This window comes from Eutrigla gurnardus (assembly GCF_963514095.1).
Source record: "Eutrigla gurnardus genome assembly, chromosome: 13".
Classification (NCBI taxonomy): Eukaryota; Metazoa; Chordata; class Actinopteri; order Perciformes; family Triglidae; genus Eutrigla; species Eutrigla gurnardus.
In genome coordinates, this window is record NC_139936.1 from 8,184,426 (window position 1) to 8,205,697 (window position 21,272).

At 43.4% G+C, this 21,272-nt stretch overlaps 4 protein-coding genes and 1 long non-coding RNA gene across 6 annotated transcripts in view; 3 read left to right on the forward strand and 2 right to left on the reverse strand.

Annotated features, from left to right (window-relative positions):
- Positions 1-21,272, forward strand: part of LOC311023143 — a 70,257-nt gene that overhangs the window by 41,591 nt on the left and 7,394 nt on the right. The gene's annotated exons all lie outside the window — the stretch shown is intronic.
- On the forward strand, positions 2,635-4,583 carry tmem119a (transmembrane protein 119a; the record flags this gene model as incomplete). Its single annotated transcript, XM_084025669.1, has 2 exons — positions 2,635-2,757; positions 3,189-4,583. The coding sequence occupies exon 2, from the start codon at positions 3,195-3,197 to the stop codon at positions 4,581-4,583; it is 1,389 nt and encodes a 462-aa protein (XP_083881795.1). The 5' UTR covers positions 2,635-2,757; positions 3,189-3,194.
- iscua (iron-sulfur cluster assembly enzyme a) lies at positions 4,599-5,991 on the reverse strand. 2 transcript variants are annotated; one of them, XR_014598184.1, is made up of 6 exons: positions 5,837-5,991; positions 5,525-5,638; positions 5,328-5,438; positions 5,164-5,242; positions 4,710-5,026; positions 4,599-4,672 (listed from the first exon to the last, which is right to left on the reverse strand). XR_014598184.1 is itself a non-coding variant. In XM_084024817.1 (5 exons), the coding sequence occupies exons 1-5, from the start codon at positions 5,933-5,935 to the stop codon at positions 4,956-4,958; spliced, it is 474 nt and encodes a 157-aa protein (XP_083880943.1). In that variant the 5' UTR covers positions 5,936-5,991; the 3' UTR covers positions 4,599-4,955. The 2 variants fall into 2 exon arrangements, 1 of the variants encoding a protein (XP_083880943.1); XM_084024817.1 differs by having other exon boundaries at positions 4,599-5,026.
- Positions 6,127-13,940, forward strand: sart3 (spliceosome associated factor 3, U4/U6 recycling protein). The gene is made up of 19 exons (XM_084024794.1): positions 6,127-6,354; positions 7,325-7,451; positions 7,556-7,660; positions 7,750-7,934; positions 8,144-8,249; positions 8,723-8,847; positions 8,954-9,109; positions 9,834-9,972; positions 10,077-10,184; positions 10,284-10,361; positions 10,449-10,507; positions 10,915-11,024; positions 11,124-11,236; positions 11,330-11,406; positions 11,493-11,664; positions 11,752-12,206; positions 12,553-12,705; positions 12,790-12,974; positions 13,082-13,940. The coding sequence occupies exons 1-19, from the start codon at positions 6,157-6,159 to the stop codon at positions 13,257-13,259; spliced, it is 2,829 nt and encodes a 942-aa protein (XP_083880920.1). The 5' UTR covers positions 6,127-6,156; the 3' UTR covers positions 13,260-13,940.
- Positions 15,701-17,956, reverse strand: ficd (FIC domain protein adenylyltransferase). Its single transcript, XM_084024804.1, has 2 exons — positions 17,364-17,956; positions 15,701-17,231 (listed from the first exon to the last, which is right to left on the reverse strand). Exons 1-2 carry the CDS (start codon positions 17,629-17,631, stop codon positions 16,153-16,155), a joined length of 1,347 nt encoding a protein of 448 aa, XP_083880930.1. The 5' UTR covers positions 17,632-17,956; the 3' UTR covers positions 15,701-16,152.

Sequence of the window (21,272 nt, forward strand, 5' to 3'; positions counted from 1 at the left end):
TTCTATTGAATTAAATTGTTGTCAATATGGAAAAATTGTGGAAACTATTTTATAATGAAAGACAATGCAGCCCTGAAGGTATTTATGTTTAGAAAAACAGGTCTTTAAAAACAACAACAACAACCCATGAACCTGTCTGTCTCTCTGCTGGGTAACTACGAACCAGTCTGTCTGCACTGAGGTCAAACTGCAGCTAAACTGGCCGATAACGCGGTTCTCTCCCGGTGTTTCGAGGCGGAAGCTTATCGGCCACCGTCTGGCCCGTTTTATCGCTAGCTAGCAGCACTGTTTCCTTGTTTACACTTTTCTTTGGATGCTAACGGCCAGACGGAGATATGCATGATATATATTTTTACTATTATGTTATAGTCTATATTCATGATAATTTCGTATTTGTAAACCCCCCCCCCCCCCTCTTTTATATATTATTGGTTTGTTCCAAAAGTTTCTGAGTGATTAGCTGCTAACACAGCAGCCGCGCTCATTTACAACAACATATGCAGTTAGTTTATCACACACCTATTTGCCTTTGTGAGATATAAAGGCACTGTTTGATTTGCAGGATTGTTGGTTAGCTCCAAGACAACCTGAGCTAATTTACCACCACTGTCACAGGTTATAGTTGGCACTGAAATACATTTGACATCTTTAAGAAATGATGATGCAGAGGAAAATGTGAAACATGCAAGAGGTAGGTTGTCTTAGTCAGATTTCTAGTGGTAGCTATTTGTCCTTCATGGAAATGCAGATTCATTTCAATTTCAGACCAATCACATGAGGATGGGCCGCCAGATCTGTGGGAAACAGGTAGAGATAAGTGAATAGCCTGATGGGGGCTACATTTAGAATTTAGCATTATGTCACTTTATTTAATGTATATTACTATACCAAATATGGTATCAATACTGTGATGATGTTGTAGGTTTGACAATTGGTGCTTTCACAAATTATTTACACAATTATTTTTTTTATTTTTATAAATAATCATCAGTATTATGGAAAAAATGTACAGGTGGGTAAAGGCAAATAATAGAAAAACTAGACCATTCTGGTAAATTTAGGAATGTATGCCATATTACAACATCCAAAATCTAAGATGATATCTAGTCACATATATAATACGATATTGATTAATTTCCCAGTCCTATCATCATGTATTTTAAGTTGTTTTCTGACCATTTGTGTTCAGCTTTTCTGCATTCTCGTCTCATTTCCCTTACATTTGGGTCATTTCAGGGTGCTTTCTGTTTAGACGTAATTATATTGTGTTTTATAGGTGAATTGTTGTGTATAATGCCTGTAATTTAAGTCATTCAAACTGGAATGGTAGATATTGCCTGTCTAAAAGGAGCAGCAGTACCGTCATTTAATACGTCTTCACCCTCTGCTGCTGGATGGTAGATATTCTAACATTACAACCACACTGTTCTTCACTTCCCTGGCATCAACAAGCGAAGAGCGTTCCTCAACACTTCCAGAGGCCAAGCATTCAGCCCGCTCTGAACGGCCACGCCCCCAACGGACGCTGCCCGAGCCTATGTTCAACTCTGAAAATCTGCTATTTTGAGCTGCATCCACTCAAGAATCATGGGTAACTATTTAAGGCAATTGCCCAAATGTCAGATTTGATCTTTGGAGACATGAGCTAACTTTACATTTCATGTCCGAGCTGTGCACACACACAAAACTACATACACACACACAATGATTGGCCTTGGTGAGGCAGCTGGCACCATCACACCCAAACAGAGGCCTGCAGAAGGTATTAGAGCCTGGAGATGACGAGAGCCCTCTTTGTCCTTCGCTGGCTCCTGTACAAGATTGTTTAAATATTTCAACAGCGGTAAACCAGATACATACAGAGCCCTTTGCTCCAAAACAAAAGCTCATGTATTGTCTATATACAAATCACTGATTCCTTCTAGTGACGTTCAAATACAATTTTTTTACTTTTGGGTTCCTTAATTTGAAAAACAATGGAATAGTGCCCTCATGTGAACACTGCAAGTATTGATTTATCAGTTATGTATGTTAATGCACTGCTTCTACATCATAGGTTTAACTGATATGGGTACACACATCTGAAATCTGCTGTTAAAATGTGTTTCAAATGTAATAAAATGTGATTAAACAGCTTAATGTTTACAAACCATTTTTACGTTTGATCTGAATCATATATGGTTGAAAACTTGGAACAGATCAAACATCAAAGATGACAGAACAACAGCTCAAAGAGTGATGCTGTGGTGGCTGAAACACGAGCCCTGACAGAGCCTTGCACTAGGGTCAGATTCCCTGCTCTTTTGTCAATGAGGTGCTAAATAATTTGAGAATATACTACCCCTTCCCTTTCACTCACCAGGTGATGGGAAGACACACGGACCGGGACCACCCAGCACCGCTCTCCATCCGAGGCCTGCTGACTACATCCACCGTCTGTTTCAGTTAAAGGAAGCTTGCTAACCTAAGATACGGAATGTTTGGGACACCTGTGTAGTTTTTCTTTTTTTCACCATATATCTCGTTGGTGTTGCTCTATGTATTTTGACACTTTTCACTGTGTGTTATTGGCAAGCAATAGGACCTCCCAATCAATTTGATTGGTGAAGAGGATCCAGAATAGGTAATACAGCACCTTAAGGCTGCCGTTAAACTTTGATGAGCATCTTCCAGGGATTCTCAACAGCAGCAGTGGTTATATCTAAGAGAGACCAGCCGGCCCATCTCCTCTGAGGAGAATACAGACAGAGAAGAATGGTAAGTGCTTTGGCCAATATTCATTTTCTTTCTTTCTTTCTTTCTTTCTTTCTTTCTTTCTTTCTTTCTTTCCTTATAAGTTGCCTTATGTCAGGGGTTTACAAGTTACTAATAGCTTTATAAATGGTCTGCAGTTTTTAATACTTCTAAGACGTTAATAAATGGATTATGGTCCAGATTCCCTGCAGCTCATTTATAGGGTCAGAGGTCAAACAGTTCACCTATCAGAGCAGTCAAGAGGTGAAAACAAAGCAAGTGTCCTGCTGGAGATTGTTTCCAATCTCTTATTAATTTCTGATTGATAAACATTAGTAAATGTATTAAAAATGTATAGAGTTACAACTTATTAACTGTGTTTTCGTATGCTGTGTTTTTTTTTTTATTTAGAAATGTGTCTAATGTGTTCATCTCTGCTCCATTATTCCTGGCAGTGAGTCATGCTTTGGTGCAGATGTGGCGTCCTACTGGTTCTCTGCATCTGTCCTCCAGCCTGCCTCACAACATCTCCCTGTCCTCCCGGCTGCTGCTGTCCTCGCCGAGGACTGCTGGTTTTGTGCGAGTCTCTGGGTCTCCGGTCCCTTCCTGGCTCCGTCCCTCTCAGTACCTCGGCTCTATCTGTGGCCAGAAACCAACTGTGCGACGTGGACCACATGTTCCGGCCCTTCTCGGACCTGCAGGAGCTGAGCCTCAGTCATAACCAGCTGGCGCGCTTCCCTCGCGGCCTGCCCCCCAGCCTGGAGTCCCTGCTGATGCAAGAGAACCGCATCACTTATATCACCTCGGGTGCACTGCGACAACTGGGGAACCTCACTCGCTTGGATCTGGAGGACAACCGCATCCGAGCCATCCAACCCGGGGCACTTCAGGGTCTCAACAAGCTGCAAGTCCTGACACTGAAGGGGAACCGGCTCACGAGGCTCCCTCTGAATCTCCCCCCATCACTGACGCATTTAGACCTCTCTGCAAACTGCATCTCTGTCCTGGACCTGCCCTCGCTGTCTGCGCTGGTCAACCTGCAGGTCCTGAAGATCAACAGCAACTGCCTGCGTTCCGTCCCAGAGAGCGCCTTTGACGCGCTGCCACACCTCAGGTCTGTGGACCTCGCCAACAACCTGTGGGTGTGCGAGTGTGACATCTTGTATCTTTACCGCTGGCTGCTGAGTAGCAGGTTACGGATGGCCACAGACCTGGTGTGCTCCGAGCCGGTCCATCTTGCTCACCGCCTCCTTCTGAACCTCTCCGTTATGGCTATCTGTCCTCGTGTCCTGAAGCCAAATGAGAGGACACACCAGCTGAACTCGGCTAGGGGGAGAAATCTGGAGGTGCCGACAGTTAAGCCCACAGGACCAAGCTCGGTTAACAACATGTCAAAGCAGAAATCACAAGAAACCACTGTTGGACTTCTTTTCCAACATGTGCACAATCCTCGTGTGTTGCCTGATCCCTACAGTTTAGAGACCCTTACCTATGAGGAGTGTTTGTCCCTAAATCAAACACAATCAGAAAACCCACCCCATGTAAAAACCACTACTTATATCCCTGACGAGGAACAGAAATGCAGAGACAACATCACAGCTCGGACCCCTCAGATAAACGCAACCTTGTCCGAAGGGACACGATCTTTGCTCTCCACCAACAGAGACGCACTTTGGCCCACTCGGAACCCACAACCCTTCACTAAAGAAGACTCTGCTGTGATCATCGCTCTGCTCGCTGCATTGTGCGTGTTAGTAGTTCTGCTAATGCTGGCAGTGCTGCTCGTACTGAAAAAGATACTCGTGTGCCAACAGAGGGTGGCGCCGCTTGATGTAGGATCTGGTGGATGACATCGACACAAGACGCACTCTGAAAATGTTTTTAATATTTGAGTCACAATAAGCACACAGCCTCATACAATATTCTGCATCCTGATGACCTCACTGCATTTTCATACTGAATCCTCCACGTGGGACCAGTGATTTTATACAACCAAGCCAAATACAGTCTAAATGCCAAACCTATATAAAGAAAAGTATGCCTCAAGTTATAGTCTCTGTTTTATGATGTCCTTTTTAGGAAAAAGTAGGGAAAAAAGTTTGAGAATTGAGAACTCAATTTCACTCATCTGATTCTAAACAACACTATATATTTTTAAAAGCAAAGCAGTGAAACGTTTCAGGGCTGATTCCGAGTTACAATGGAGAGTTAATAACAACACGTTACTCCTTCTTGTCCTTTTGTTTTATTCTGTAGTCGGACAGCGCTGCTTTGATGGCATCTTCTGCGAGCACTGAAAGAAAAAAGAGTGAGAATGTTTTATAAACATGAGACACGTTACTGAGACAGTATGGCTTTTCCATCATCTTGTGTTTAGAATATGCACCATAACACTGCTGTCATTCTTCAATGTTATTGCTGTGAACTCACTGGAGCAATGGAGCTTGACTGGGGGAAGGCAGAGTTCTTTGGCAATGTCTGTGTTCCTGATCTTCAGAGCATCATCAACCTACAGGGCGAAAGCAGACTTCTTCAACAACAACAACAACAAAAAAGAAAAAGAGCAGAACCTGTAAAGCCAGTATCCTCCTTACCGACTTGCCCTTCACCCACTCTGTTGCAAGAGAGCTGGAGGCGATGGCTGATCCGCAGCCAAATGTCTTGAACTTTGCGTCAACGATCTTGCCGTGGTCGTCCACCTGGATCTGGAGACGACATTGCAATCAAACGACCCGGTACAGCAGCAAGGTGGTAGTCACGGTGACATGCTGCATTTGACCCCTAAACTTACCTGAAGTTTCATGACATCGCCACAGGCTGGTGCACCCACCAATCCGGTCCCCACGTTCTTAGAGTTTTTGTCTAGAGCTCCCACGTTTCTCGGGTTTTCGTAGTGGTCCACCACCTTGGAGAAAGAGACAGAGAGAAGATGACGCGTCGCTGTCTTGAGTGATAAAAAACATGAGCACAGCTGGTAAAGTTAGCTGCACCTAGCTACAGTCGGAACAACACACGTAACGTTAGCTGTTAGCTGCTAGCTGTCAATAAAAACGCGACATCCGTTGATTACAAGTACGCGTTAAAAACACATTTGCTTCGTCACCTTTTTGTGATAGGAACAGATGGCGTTCAGCTCCGGGCTGAACAGCCGCCTGGTAAAGAACAGCGAGGACGCGGACTTTCGTAAAGACGCAGTCGCCATGTTTAGACGATGAACGGAAGTCAACGAGTGAGCACGAGAGGCGGCGACCACTTCTTTTGTTTACAAACAAGTGAGGAAGGACTGTGTCGCAGATTGGGGCGCGCCCACTAGTGGCTAACAGCAGTCATTACATGTCATGGCGCCTACTGGGGGTTCAGGCTCCGCCCCTCACGATACTATCCTGCCTTGTGGCTTGTAACCAGGCAGACAGACTTTCCAACATGGCAGCGTCGAGCAGCGCAGAGCAAACGCAGTTGCAAGATATGGAGGAGGAAGATGCGGGGATGGAGGAGAGGGACATGGAGTCGGACGACGAGGAGGAGGAGGGCATGGGGGTAGAAAATTCAGACGAGGAAGAGGACGATTCGTCAGAAGACGAGAAAGAAAACGAAGCGGAGATTCAACGGTTGGAGGAGCAGGTATTTGGCGAAACAAGCCGAGCTGAGTTCACTCACGTTAGCCGACGAGCTAATGAAAATGAATGGATGGTGACGTTAAAACGGTCCGCTAAAACGAACCAGTAGCCTTGAAATCACGAGTTGCTCTGCCCTGCTCTGGTTTTATGTAAACTAGAAATATAACTGTTGTTAGCCTAAACAATCAGGCGCGTGCGATACGACGTCATTCACACAATTTAGCCGTCGTGATTAGCCGACCTGCTAATCTGTGATGCTAACGGCTTCTCGCGTCATACGCGCCTTTTCTCCTGTCAGTCCAGTGGGACGTTACAGCTCCCAGTCAAGCTTAGTTACAACGTGTATGTGTAAACATTTAAAGTAAATACCATCCTGACTTTACTGAGTGTCGAGTGGGTGTTTATTTTACCATTTATAATCCGTTGTTGGGACACAGTGAATGCTGGTACTTCCTCTATGCCAGCAGAGAGAAACCACGTTTATAACATTACGCTAGTGCAGCATTATTTCTATTACACTCAGTTTATCAGGCCCACCAAGATGAACTAGTGCGATACCTGTCCTGCAGACTGCAGTTTGTGCATCACATCAGCTGTGGCTCGGATTAAACTCCCACGTGACACTCAATTAGGAACATCTGAGGTTGGATCCCAGTTTCTCACGTCTGGATGCTGAAGGGCAGGATACTGAACCCATGAAGGCTGGACCGCTGGACCCTTGGTGTGTCAAGATTAGATCCTGATGAGTGATGCATTAAGTGGTCAGGAAACTGGGAAGGCATTATATAAATGCAAATCTGTTTATTAGTAGTTTTGGACAGGATTACCTAGTAATCCAGCAATTGAGTGTGAAAGCACTGTATATATTGTATCACTTTGTTGATGATGTCATGATTTAATCTGTCATGAATGCAATATTAATTTGAATATGTTTAAATGTATTGTTTAACGTCTTACCCTCGCCTCTTTTTCAGCTGTCAATCAATGCTTTCGACTACAACTGCCACGTGGATCTCATCAAGCTGCTGAAGCAGGAGGGAGAGCTTGTCCGTCTGCGAAAGGCCAGGCAGAAGATGAGTGAACTTTTCCCACTCACTGAAGGTTGGTGCATCTCTGGTACAGTTTTTTGGGGGGGTCAGAAATAGCAGTTGACAGCTGCTCTGATCATTATTTGCAAATGACACCATATTTATTGAACCCTGCAGAGATCTGGCTCGATTGGCTCAAGGATGAGATCCGTCTGAGTGAAGAGGAGCCAAACCGGGAGAAAGTGTATGAACTTTTCGAGAAAGCTATAAAAGACTATCTCTGTGAGTCCATCCCAACATCGTCACCCGCCTTTTGATTTGACATTTGGTGAATTCATGATTTTAACATTTAACTCTGTCTCTACACCCAGGTCCAGATATCTGGCTTGAATATGCTCAGTATTCAATTGGAGGCATGGGTTTACCAGGTGGGATGGACAAAGTGAGATCCATCTTTGAGAGAGCTGTGACAGCGGTGGGGCTTCACGTGACCAAGGGACAGACGGTGTGGGAGGCATACAGAGAGTTTGAAAATGCCATCCTGTCCACAGTACAGGTTTGTGTTTCCATCACTAGGATCTTATCAGTGGTCAGAAATAATTTTTTTCCTTCAAAAACAATTTAATTACCATATCATTCGACCTGTCAGAGCTTGCTTTTGAATGCTAATCCACTCATTTTTCCCTCAGACTAATTATAAATGCTGAATTTCAATGGGCCTTTGCTAAATGTTGACAGCATTTTCTCCGCTGTGTTTTCTCACAGCCTCCCCCTGGCAAGATTTCCAATCGCGAGGAGCAAGAGCTGCTGAAAAATCAGATGGAGCGTATCCATACGCTGTTTCGCCGCCAGCTGGCTGTCCCCTTAATGGGTAAGCATGATGCTCTTCTGTCAAGACGGGCTGCTGTACAACAAGCAGTATTCGTGTTGCACCGGTCATACGCCAAAACACCTGAGAAACGGTGAACTACCACACTTAAATGATGACGCTTCTTTTTGCAATGAGTTAAGTGTGGCTTTTGATGCAGAGTTAGAAAGAGGACACGCCTCTTCAGGCCCTGACCATGCTTTCAGTTTGTTGCAGGAGTGGACAAGAGAAAGCCAAATGTTGTTGTGTTGTCAAATGTTGTTTTTTCTGCCCCAGCTGAATGGACCGGTGGCATTTCTGTTATGTTTTAATTCTTTTCTCATCCGACATCAACAGTATATATTAAAACATTTGCAAAGTAACACATTCCTGCAACACAATTAAAATCACGTAACTGTATGTATCTTTATTGATGCATCTTTTTCTTATTGAAACATGTCTTTTAACTTACAGACATTTTTATTGTTGCATTGTAGACATGGAAGCCACCTATGCAGAGTATGAGGAGTGGTCTGAACATGGAGTGGCTGAGACGGTCATACGTCAGTACAAAAATGCTTTGCAGCAGATGGCCAAGTGCAAAGCTCTGGAAGAATCACTGGTAACTGACTTGACTTGATCCGAGTGTTACAGTTGTGCCACTTTTATGTGTATATAATGTGCAGTTTTGTAATGTGTTATATCTGCATGCTGTTGTCTTCCTGCAGATAGTAGCAGAACCTCCTAAGCTGGCAGAGTATCAGTCCTACATTGACTTTGAGCTAAAGGAGGGCGATCCAGCACGGATTCAGATGGTCTATGAGCGGACTCTGGCAGAGAACTGTCTGGTACCAGACATGTGGGCAAAATACACCACCTATCTTGTGAGTATTGGTCAGTGTTTGGCATGGTGCTGTTGGAATTGAATGCTTATTGGCATAGTTATAACTTGTTGGCATTGCACAAGGTATTATCTCCCAGTCTGACTGCTCTCAATCAGCACCTAAAACCTGCTCACTCCATCGTCTGCCAGCAAAGGCTAAACAGCTATGGTCAAAATGTTAATTTGATCAATTACAGGCAGTGATGTCTCCAACAGCTCCCCTTGAAATAGATAAATGAGTCCTTCAATGTTTGTAACAAAGTTTCTTACATTTTAAACGCTTGATGTTAACTAAACAATAACCAGGTTGATTATCATTGTACTCATCTGAAAGGAATACAGTCATCTTTAATCTATGGGAACTCTCTTAGGACAACAGCATCCTCTGTCAACATTACGGACATTAATGCAACAACTTCTTAGACACAATTGAGCATGAGAATGACCATTATATACCTCCATCATATTGTTCAAAGTCATTATACACTGTAATAGGGCTTTAACGGACCATAGTGGATCCTTTGACCCCACACACTGTTCAGCACATGTGAACTGTAGGGCTAGTGGTCTGATCCCCATTAAATGTGATTCTCTCATATTTCAGTGGTTTGTCTGGTTTCCTTGACGTTTAGTAACATTTATATTAATATACTTTACAGCAATGATCTTGTGAGATATCAGAAAGTGTGGTTACTTATGAAAGTGACTCTTAAATTCTTCTACAGGATCGTCAGCTGAAGATCAAAGACATGGTTCTCTCCTGTCATGAACGGGCCATCAGGAACTGCCCCTGGACCATGGGTCTGTGGAAGAGCTACCTGCTGGCTCTGGAGAGGCATGGGGCCGACCACCACACTGTCTCGGGTAACAACTAGCGCAGCGACAAGCTGAGTCCACTGCTGTTATCATGCTGTTGTGTTCCTGTTATGAGGAAATGTCTAGACACAGTGTCATTATCTTCCCCACAGATGTTTTTGAGAAGGGGCTGAATGCAGGTTTCATTCAAGCGACAGATTATGTAGAAATTTGGCAGGCATACCTCGATTACCTGAGGAGACGTGTCGATTTCAGCAAAGGTGAGAGTGAACTTCAGTGTGAAACAGAATTTATCTTTGCATTTAGAAACATTTGATCTCACTCATTGTGTGCTTGTTGATTCTCTTTTGGCTTTGCAGAGTCGAGCAAAGAGTTGGAGGAGCTACGAGGAGCTTTCTCACGGTCTCTAGAATACATGAAGCAAGATGTTGAAGAAAGTAGGTGGATTTTAGTCTGTCTGAGATTTATGTTTGTGACATACTTGGTTTGGTTTTCACATAATTCCCTGTCTTGTGTCAATGTAGGATTTGGTGAAAGTGGAGATCCTTCTTGTATCATAATGCAGATCTGGGCAAGGATAGAGGTAAGCAGTGTTACTATGACATCCAAAAATTTCTGTTTTGTTCGGATTGTGTTTTAATTCTGTTTTTAATCAGTTTTGGGTGTGTGTATGTGTGCATTATTTGAACTTGTGTGTGGAATCATAGGAAAAAGCAATGCGTGTACATTTTAAACCTAAAAATAGCTGTGTATAACTACTCCATGATATACAAATGACCTTGAGGCATATGAGATTACTACTTAAGGCCCGTTGAGACACATGGTTCAGGACTACAGAACCAGATACTCAACTATGGCAACACTTTCTATTCCGTTTTAGTTAAATTATACTATAAGAGATAATCTACACGTGTGTTTAAAATTATGAGACGTTCATGTGTGCAGACTGTTTCCAGATTGTACATGTGACATTGATGTGTTTTCCATCAGGCCCTCCACTGCAAGAACATCCAAAAAGCCAGAGAACTGTGGGACAGTATCATGACAAAAGGGAACGCTAAATACGCCAACATGTGGCTGGAATACTATAACCTTGAAAGGTCTGTAAATCAATTCCTTCATGAAGTGCTGATACCGTTTTAGCCAAACTTTGTATACGGCGTCCATGATTTATATATTTATTTTGACTTTATTTGTAGGTCCTATGGAGACCCCGTTCACTGTCGGAAAGCTCTCCACAGAGCCGTTCAGTGCACCTCGGACTACCCTGAGCATGTGAGTGAAGTCCTGCTCACATTCGAGAGGGTGGAAGGTGAGTCCCAATATAACAGTCTAACCTAGCATACCAATACAGAGATTTTCATCAGTTAGAGCGTGTCTTTGTATTTTTCGTCTTCACCTTCAGGTTCCTTGGAGGACTGGGATGTGGCGGTGCAGAAGACGGAGACTCGGCTCAACAGGATTAATGAGCAACGAGCAAAGGTGGGAGCACACATGCGCATTGCACAGGACAGGTGTATCAATAAGCTGCTTTTGGCTAATGTTACCATGTTCTCCCCATCTGTTAGGTGGCTGAGAAAGAAGCCAACCTGGCTCGCCAAGGGGAGGATAGAACGGATCAGCGGCGGAGAGCCAAAGCAGAGAAGAAGACTCAGAAGAAGTTCCAGAAGGGTCCTCGAGCTGGGGAGAAGAGGAAAGCAGATCAGGATGATTATCATGATGAGTGGAACGATGACTCAGGTAAATAAAGATAATTTGTATGTGAAAACTTTTTATTCTTTAGGAAAAACTGCAGATATGTTTGCTAATTCTTTGCCTGTGTGACAGAAAAAGCTCCTAAAAGGTACAGAGGAAATGGGGGCCAAAGCACAGATTACATGGAGACGGAGGCAGGACTCTCTGGGAAGAACCCTCCTCCTGGCTACAAGCCTGCTCCACCCGGAAATAAAAGAGCCCAGCAAGGAGCTGCTGCCACCGCCAAGAACCCGGAGGACGACAAGCAAGAGCTTCGCAATGATGACAGCAGCGTGTTCATCAGCAACCTGGCATACACCCTGGAGGAGCCAGAGGAGAAGCTCAGGACGCTGTTGGAGACCTGTGGTTCCATCAAACAGATCCGCCCCGTCTTCAGCAACAAAGGGACCTTCAAAGGCTACGGCTATGTACAGTTTGAATGCCCGCTGTCTGTCGCTGAAGCCCTGAAGCTGGACAGACAGGAGGTGGAGGGCAGGCCCATGTTTGTGTCACCTTGTGTAGACAAAAACAAAAATCCTGACTTTAAGGTGAATATGAACACAAATAACATGTTTGTTTTATCAGAACTAGAGTATCTGCAGGTTTTGAAAAGCCCTTTGTAGGTGTTAAATAATCTTAAATTTGATTTATAAATTCTTGTTTTCTGTTGCCTTGAACTTAAACTTATGAATCATCCTTAATTAGTTAATCCATCTATCCATTATTTGCCGACTGGCAAGGTTTTATTCTAGGTCATAATGTCTCTTCTGGTTATTCATCACACTTTGGCCAGTATAACTGGAAACCAGAACAGGTGTTTCATTGAACCCGTGGTATTAAAAAGGTCTTACAGAGTCTTAAATGTTACCGCAATAACTTTTAATGTCCCCGTAGGTGTTTAAATACAACACGACCCTGGAAAAACAAAAAATCTTCATCTCTGGGCTGCCGTTCTCGTGCACTAAAGAGCAACTTGAGGAAATCTGCAAAAATCATGGGACCGTCAAAGACATTCGTCTGGTCACCTATCGCTCAGGAAAACCCAAGGTGAGATATAAAGGGAAAGTAAAGTATCCTGATTAATCTAATGATTACCTGTTGATGTACTAATCTTGCTGTGGGGCTCTGCAGGGTCTGGCATATGTCGAGTTTGCAGACGAAGCCCAAGCTTCTCATGCAGTTCTGAAAATGGATGGCATGTCTGTAGAGGACAACCCCATCTCTGTTGCTATAAGTAACCCTCCTCGCAGAAATACGGATAAACCTGGTTCCAACAGGGCCACAGCAGACTTGATGCCTCGCCAGGTCTTTGGATCGTAAGTTTACCGACAGATTTTCTATTTCATGCTAACTCAAATGTGAAATTCTGCCATCCTCTGAATTGTCACTGTATTGACAAGCTGTTTTTTCCTCGTTTTCCCAGGAGAGGAAGGGGGCGTACCCAGCTCTCATTACTTCCACGTTCCCTGCACCGACAAAGTGGGCCTGTAGGCAAAGTTGAGAACGGGACTGAGCAGGCGGCAGGAAGAGACAGCGCTGCAGCCGGAGAGACGAAACCTTTGTCAAATTCAGACTTTGCCAGGATGCTTCTCAGCAAGTGAGAGGATGAGCCAGAGAATCACGACCACCTTCACACTGAAAGCCATCTTGTGTCTTTACAAATTAGTGTTGGTGATTTTTCCTGTAATTGGTTACCTGGCTTCCCTTTAATATCGGTATCTGTTCTGCGAGATTTGCCTTAATCGCCAAGCTCCCGCCCTCCATCACAAACCCCTTTTTCAACCAAGACTTTTCACCAGTGTGTGACGTTTTCATTTGGTTTGATTGAAGGTGGCTGGCTGGCTATTTTATAAAAGAAAAAAAAAGAAGTGTATCATATTTGTGTGTAAATATACTGTATCTAAAATTGTACGCCTCATGTTGCAAAGTGTCTTCTTTTGTCGTGTAATTTGGAAGGAAAGTGAGAGACGCATATGTGAGAATATCTTTTTTAATATTCAAAACAGCCAACCTTGTGAATGTTGTTTAAAATGCTATATGCAGAAGTCCAGGTGTGGTGTAATATAGATGGTGTGTGTGTGTGTGTGTGTGTGTGTGTGTGTACAGGAGTCGGATGTGATGAAAAGACATTCTCCAGGTGTTTTAAGGAAACCTCAGACTTCTGTTTTGTAGCTTATTTTTACCTTTTGAGGACGTTAATAAGGCTAGCAATTACTTTTTTTCTGACTGTATACTTCATTAATTTTACATAATACCATCTGTGAGTTATCATCCACTATCATTGGGTTATGGAGTCTGTAAAAGATACAGTATTAATCAATTGGCCCTTATGTCATACTGCTAACTGTATATCGGTTATGGTATTTACAGAACTGCTAATAGTATACTTTTTCATCATTTCTTTGTGTTTTTAATCGGCTCGGAGTAAAAACATCCATCTCCAAGTTACCTATATTTTATTAGATATCAGTCTGACTAATTCAGAGGGAAATACCATATTTCCGTCACCTTGTGAAAATCAAAGGGTGCACATGTAACCAGGGTGTTTGTGGCTGCTTGCCGAACAGTCGAGGCCACCACAGTTAATCCATCAGTAGAAGATTAACTGCAGAGGTGGGGAGTAACTAAGGACAAATACTTGGTATCTATACTTAAGTAGAATTTTCAGGTATCTCTACTTGAGTATTTCTTTTACTTCCTACAAAAAAACTAATATCTGTGCATTTGAGGGGAGTTATTGATTTGATCTGATTTTTTTTTTTATTATTATTTTTATTATTAATGACATGAGATTCAGTTAGCCTTGCAAAAAAAACAGCCAGTAGAAATGTCCTTCATGGGCATACTTTTTAGTTTATACTTCGAGTATATTACAAAGGCTGTACTTTTCCACTTTTATTTGAGCAAAGAAGTAGAATAAGTACTAATTTTACCTGTCGGTTTGAAATATCTGTACTTCTACTTGAGTATAGACTGTACTTTTGACACCTCTGATTAATTGTCTATTTTAATAATCATATAGGTGAAATGTCTATTTCCATTTTCTCACATTTTGAGTTAAATAGAATGTATTTGGGTTTTGCTCATAGTGGTACAGAAAACATTTGATGATGTAACCTTAGGCTCTAGGAAATTATGTTGGACATGTTTGTTTTCTCACGTTTTGTAGACCAAACAAGAAAATAATTGACGGATAAATCGATAATTAGTTTAAACTGTTAGAAAGAGTTCAGATAAAGCCATAAATGCAAGAAGTAAATCTGGAACTGTTGTGTGTGTACTCTGTAAAAGTGAATCCTTAAAACATGGTAAACTGAAACCTATTTTCATAATTTGGTTTGGACCTGGTTTTCTTTCTATCAGATAGACTTGATTTCACCCTCTGAATGAACTTGTTATCCTGGCTGGCAGCCCTGCAGGCGTCTGGTGAAGAGACTATTGCTGTGATCCTCACATTTAGGTCTGCCTCTCCTTCAACACGACAGAATCTATGCAGTTTTTCCATTTGTTTTCCCGTTAAAAGTCGACCATTCAGCCACTTGTCTTGTTGTATATTATTCTGCTTGTGGTCATAGTGTTCAGAATTAAAAAAAAATACAGATAAATTTAAGTTTTCAATACAGATGGAATACAAGCTATATGTAATATGTATTGCTTTCACCACAGTGGCCTAAACATCAAAAAAGAAATATCAATGTGGTCTCTAAAGTTACCTTCCGTTTTATGTCCAATACTAATAGGTGGTATTTGTGCATTGCTCTTGTTTTGTATGAGTTATATATTCAATGTTTTGAATTCGGTATCAAGGTAAATAATAAATCGCGTTTTTTGGGGTGTTCAGTCACAGTATTTATTGAGCTGCCAGTCCCATTACCTACCCTTGTGTTTTGGGGGTCCTGTAAAAAAAAAAATGATGAAAAAAGTAATGTCGTATTGTTTTTTTTCCTGGTCTTAAGCATTTTAATAAAGTCATGTAAAACTTCTTTGATCCCAGAACACTCACAACTTTGTCAAAAAAGTGTATATCCTAAAGACATTATGATAATAGAACACCTTTATTTTAAAATAAAATAAATAATCCAATACGTGAACATTCTTTACAGTGTTAAGAGACATCACCTTCAACCCAAAGGTAGATAATTAACTAAATAATCACGCACTTCACATCTGCACTGAGGCGTCTCAAGTCAAAGCACGCGATAAGAAAGCTTTCTTTCCTCCCTCACATCACCAGTAGTCAAACTTAAGATTGTATTCTGATCGTAAAAGATAATCATTATCACTCTTATGGAGATTATGGTTTCAAACTGCAAGAGGGTTTCCTCATTAAAACCTAAACCGTAAAGTCAGATTTTCTTTCAACCTCCTGCAGCCTCAGCAGGTCCACAAACCCAACTGAAGCATAAGGTATATTGCCAAAGGACTAGGCAATGCCACGTGTTATCGGATACGATTGTTATCTAAGGGCTTCTAGATTTTCCTCCCCTCTCTAGCTCAGTTGTGAATGGGGATGGTCTGTTTGCAGTTGGGACAGGCGTGGTCCTGGCTGGCTGCCGGCAGCCCCACAGCGTGCTCCGTTGTCGATATCAACAATGTGTCTAACGTCATCTCCGTACATTTGGCTATGAAGCGAATGAAAGGCCGTACATCGCCCTCATTGGCCGTGTCCAGAGCTGCGTAATACTCGGCTCTTTGTTCTTTGCGAATGGTGATCGGTGGGTATCGTGCTTGCATGAGCACGAGATTCATGAGCAGCCGCGACGTGCGTCCGTTGCCGTCGACAAACGGGTGCACGTACACCAGTTTGTAGTGGGCGAGGGCCCCGTACTCCACGGGGTGCATCTGGAGGGCCTCCTCAGAGTTGAGCCACTGGACCAGCTCCTGCATGTGTCTCTGCAGGTCCTGAGGGTGTGGAGGGATATGGTGGCCCACAAAAACCTGGCTGGTGCGCAGCCGCCCCCCCTCCACAGGGTCCACATACCCGAGCACCCGCCTGTGAATCTCCAGGATGTCATTGACGGCCATGGTTCCCGCTCTGGACAGCAGCGTGGTGTTGATGTACTTCATGGCCGCATCCACACCGATGGCCTCGTTCTGCTCCATCAGGCTCTTCCCGGGGACGGCGTAACGCGTCTCAATGATGTGGCGGATCTCGGACAGAGTGAGCGTGCTGCCTTCAATGGCCACCGTATGGTAGATGTGGTGGTAGTAGGTTTCCTCCATCACCCGGCGGAGTGCGGAGTTGCCTTTAGGGATTGACATAAGCCGGCGCACTTTACTGTCAATGATGCTGAAGTAACGCTGGTCAATCTCTTCCACCAGGGGGAGAGTTCGGTCCCGGCTGACCAGAGCTCTCTCGTTACACGGGGAGATGGCCAGGGCCTTGGTGTAAAGGTGGTCTGCCTGGACGACATCTTTCTCCTCCAGAATGGTCCCCAGCTCCGTCAGGGCGTCCACAAAGTCTGGATTCATGCTGAGTGCATGCACCAGCAGCTTGTGAGCCTTCTCCCTCTTCCCCAGCTTCTTCATCTCGAGAGCCAGCTGCAGCGACGCCTTGGCTTCCAGCTTCATCTCTGCAATCAGAACATGAAGACAGAATGGAGGTAATAACACAGCAAATGGACATTTATTGATTTTTCTGATCTTGTCTTTGACATATGGTTTTGAGCTGAACTGTGAATGACTACACCTAGTCTGGGTTTTACCTTTGCTCGGCTTGGACCTGAGGGGCAGCACATCAAGGGCAGTAAAGGGGACCGTGAGGCTGGTGGACTGGACAGCTGGAGGCTGCTGAGACTTCCCCCACAGCTGGCAGCGGAGCTGTGAGAAGCCCTTCAGGGTGGCGCAGCATTGGTCCTCCACCCCCACCAGGGGCATCAGGACGGCCACCAGGAAGCCGAGGAGGACACACAGCAGCGGGCCCCAGCCTCCGAGGAGACCGCTGGTGTAACGACACACCGTCAGAGCAGACATGATGATCCCCGGTTAAACCCTCCATCCTCTGGTGATACGGCTCCCCATGTAAGTTATCTCCGCCGCAGCTAGGAGAGCCGAGGAGCGGCTGACAGTCGGGGGAACACGGCCATTACGACAGCTGTTTGCTAACACCTTCTAGAAAACGCAGCTCAGTTAGCCTCCTTTCTCTGCCTGTGAGTTAGTGACGTCGTTAAGTCTCGCTACGTTAGTTTAGCTTCATTTATCGACTCAAACCTGAAACTCCAAAACACCGACGACGTCAACGACTAGACGGCAGCCGACTTGTTCTTAGCGTCATCACAGTTGTGTACAAAAAGTACCCAGCGTCGACTTCCTCCTTGGACGCACGTGTGAACATCCTGGAATATCATTGGTCAAATATATACTAAAGCGAGGCGTTGATTGGCTGGAACGCAGCAATACGACTATGCATCGTAGCGGTCTCTGATTGGTTTATATCGATTGAACATTTCTACCCTGAGTTTAGACTTTCAGGCACCACTGACTCCAACGTGGTGTACAACAGTTTGCCTTTCTAGCAAGCATCCCTGCAGTTTTAAAGATTATATTCATTACGCATTCTGTTGTCCTCAAAACGTTTCTTATTTAAAATTAATTATATTGGCAGAATGCTTGAAGGCAAACTTCCCCAAAGACCTTCAGAGGGAGCCCAGTAATGATAATATGACTGATATTTTAGGGCTAATATTTACCCCACAGTTTTTGAAGCCAAATTTCAACCACAAAACCTACCAATATCACCCTTCTTGCACTTTAATTGGTCATGAAGCCACTCCATCCTACCTCCCATGACCTACAAACAGAGGTTTATTGGCTAAAGAATAGTAGAATTCTTATATGATTTGGCCTATTACTGTTTCCTTGTCATTCATTATCAAAGGAAGTAGAATAGTTATTGTGCCTTGATGTGATTGTCTTCTAACACTTTTCACTGTCTGGGAGTCGGAAGTAAAATAAATAGTGTGAGAGTTCAATCTACTTTTACATAATTAGCATTAAGTAATGGAATGCAAGGATGCTTTTTAATACGGTACATTTTATTGCTCAGTATTCTTTGATGATCCACCTCCACCTTTACTAACCACTAACCAACAGAAGAGGGCAGCATTGCTCTGTTATGCAAACATCACATCCATAGTCCAGCATATCCTCCTCTGAAGACTGCAGCAAGATTTCTTGTTATGCAATCTAGTTTGTGAATGCAATAAAGAGGAATCTATATTTGTATGACATGTTTTATGAAGATCTTCCTCCTTCACGTTATGCGCTTCCTCTTTCCATGAACATCTTGTAATCTTCGGTTATGTTTCTCCTTCGCGTCATTGTTTTCAGTTTTTCATTTATTTTCCTTCAAATTTTACACTTCTATATGCGTCATCTCTTTATGGTGAAATTGCCCTCAAGAAAATTTCCACCAGCTGTTCCCTGGAGTTCTCAGACAGAACAAATTATGAATGAGCAACCACGGATAGATGATTTTGTGTGGAGTTGGAGATTAAGTAGGTCTGTCTGAAATTTGGGGTTTTGAATTTGTCAAGTCATGTTGCACACTGTACTCACAGTGAGCTGTGGAGCTGCACACTAACCTCATTTACCACCACAGAGCCCCTCTGTGCTACTTTCACCTTGGAGGGAAATGGAGCTGCATTATTTCTTCTACTGTTATCTGTCTTAAAGCAAAATGGGTGATGTAGCAAATTATGGCGGTCAAGGCAAGAGTATGTTTGCATTTATTTCTCATTAATGAAAGAAACAAACAAACAGACAAACCTTTAGGGGAATATTTATTCAACATGCTGCCAATGATTAACTGAAGAGGGGAAGGAAGGGGGACCTATTGTTGCCTGTGGGATAAAGGCTCTGAGCTAAGTGTTTCTGTGGCTCAAATCCACTCAGTGCTGTATAATTTCGCCACTGCACCAAGACACTTTTAGTATTGCTATTTGGCTGGGAAGTAGGGTTCACACCATATTTTCCTCCACATCTAACTCTGGCCTGCAGGACCTTACAGAGAGGAATGATCGTATATTATAGCTCAGGCATCTGGGCAGCCAACGAAGGCTTCTGGCCTCATTTTCGGTGTTCAGTATGGATCTGAGCCTTAGCTTCTTCTGATTTAATATCATGCGGAAATGTGTTAGCTAAATTGCCTCATATCCCCTGAATGTAAAATGCAAGATCAATCATTGGGTCTGCCAAAACCCATTTCAATTCCACTACCAAATTTAAATGTTGGCAACCGCCGCGTGTGGAAGTGTTTCACCAAAACAGAATCTGCTCGGATGCAAGAAAACAAGCCATGACTCTCAGAGAGCAGAGCTTCAGGTTTTATGGCTCTTCAAAATGTGTGTCGGCCAAGCAATGCCAGTTTTCTTAAGATCGTGAGGTTTTGTTGAGTCACAAAAAAAAGGGAAACATTGTATGATGTTATCTGTGTTTTCTGGAGGAGTTTTGTCAAATCTGAGAAAATAACTGACGACTCCAAGGTGATGTCCTCTCCGTTGTCTCGTCTTGGGTTTTAAGACTTCAAATTTACGACAGAACACCTGAGCTACAAACTGGCAGTGTAGCTTGAAGGACTCAGGCATTTCCAGGCAGTGAGGGTCTAATGAGAAGGTGCCCTCTGTTGCATTATGGGAAATGTATTCCCATAATGTTTTTGGGATTTATCTCTAAAAGTCAGGATATTTTGGCCTCCTCTGCTTTGATTTTTACCATTTCTTTTGAATATTGCCCCTTTAAAAAAGAAGTTGCCCTTTTTGTGGCTGATGATGTATCCTAGCTTTGTGTTTCCTGTGAAGCTGACTCTGTGATCATGATCAAGTTTCTTCAAAGTGAAAGTGAGGAGGAAATTAATTATGATCTGTTTTCCTTAAACTGAGCATTAACAGAATAAATGAATTCTAAACTGCTATCTGTCTTGTTTCTTACACAAACGGGCATCAAAGCATTGAAATCTTCTCAATACGAGGCTGCATAACAATTGAGTTTAGACTCGGCGTTAGTTGAAAAACCAAGGACAAATATGGCAGAATGGGCGCCTGATGAAGGAGAGATGATGGCATGAAATGAACGGCCCTCGGGTCATTTTGCGGACTAATTCTATGCCCATCTGGCATATGCTCATATGAGCTTAAACCCCCTCAGCTGTGGAAACAGATAAAACCGAGTCTGCAGTGAAAATCACTGATGAGTGCTAATTCTGTTTTTGCTGTGTTTATGCAATTAAATGCCTCATGTCACTTTGGGATTATTGTCAGGATGGAACGGCCCCGTGAAGAGTTAAGCATCTGTTATCTTCAATGCATTCCTGCAGAATGCCTCCATCTTCTATATCAGTGTTGTTAAATGACTGCGATGCATGGGGACATGAATTACACGCTTTCTCATTAATCTGTGTGAGAAAACAGGTGAGCATGTGAAAGAATAGGATGCTGCATGCATCAGCACGATGCTCACATCAGCTGAGACATTAACTCGAAGCTCCGTCCAGAGGTGACCTGTCGCAGAGTGTTATAATAACACCCTGTCTTCTCACTTGCTGGAACTGTGCTTCAAGAGGTAGAAAATCCATCTGCCCACCTAGGAAAAAAAGCGGCCTGTCAGGACAGGAAATA

What these genes read in the sequence shown, in the direction of transcription:
- ficd (XM_084024804.1), bottom strand. Translation starts at nt 17,631, where the DNA reads ATGTCTGCTCTGACGGTGTGTCGTTACACCAGCGGTCTCCTCGGAGGC. An exon ending in CAGGTCCAAGCCGAGCAAAG is followed by an intron (nt 17,232 to 17,363) that starts GTAAAACCCAGA and finishes TTCTGATTGCAG; the next exon opens with AGATGAAGCTGGAAGCCAAG.
- sart3 (XM_084024794.1), top strand. Translation starts at nt 6,157, where the DNA reads ATGGCAGCGTCGAGCAGCGCAGAGCAAACGCAGTTGCAAGATATGGAG. An exon ending in ACTTTTCCCACTCACTGAAG is followed by an intron (nt 7,452 to 7,555) that starts GTTGGTGCATCT and finishes TGAACCCTGCAG; the next exon opens with AGATCTGGCTCGATTGGCTC. An exon ending in CACATTCGAGAGGGTGGAAG is followed by an intron (nt 11,237 to 11,329) that starts GTGAGTCCCAAT and finishes CTTCACCTTCAG; the next exon opens with GTTCCTTGGAGGACTGGGAT.
- iscua (XM_084024817.1), bottom strand. Translation starts at nt 5,935, where the DNA reads ATGGCGACTGCGTCTTTACGAAAGTCCGCGTCCTCGCTGTTCTTTACC. An exon ending in TCTGTTCCTATCACAAAAAG is followed by an intron (nt 5,639 to 5,836) that starts GTGACGAAGCAA and finishes TCTTTCTCCAAG; the next exon opens with GTGGTGGACCACTACGAAAA. An exon ending in AGTCAAGCTCCATTGCTCCA is followed by an intron (nt 5,027 to 5,163) that starts GTGAGTTCACAG and finishes TTTTTCTTTCAG; the next exon opens with TGCTCGCAGAAGATGCCATC.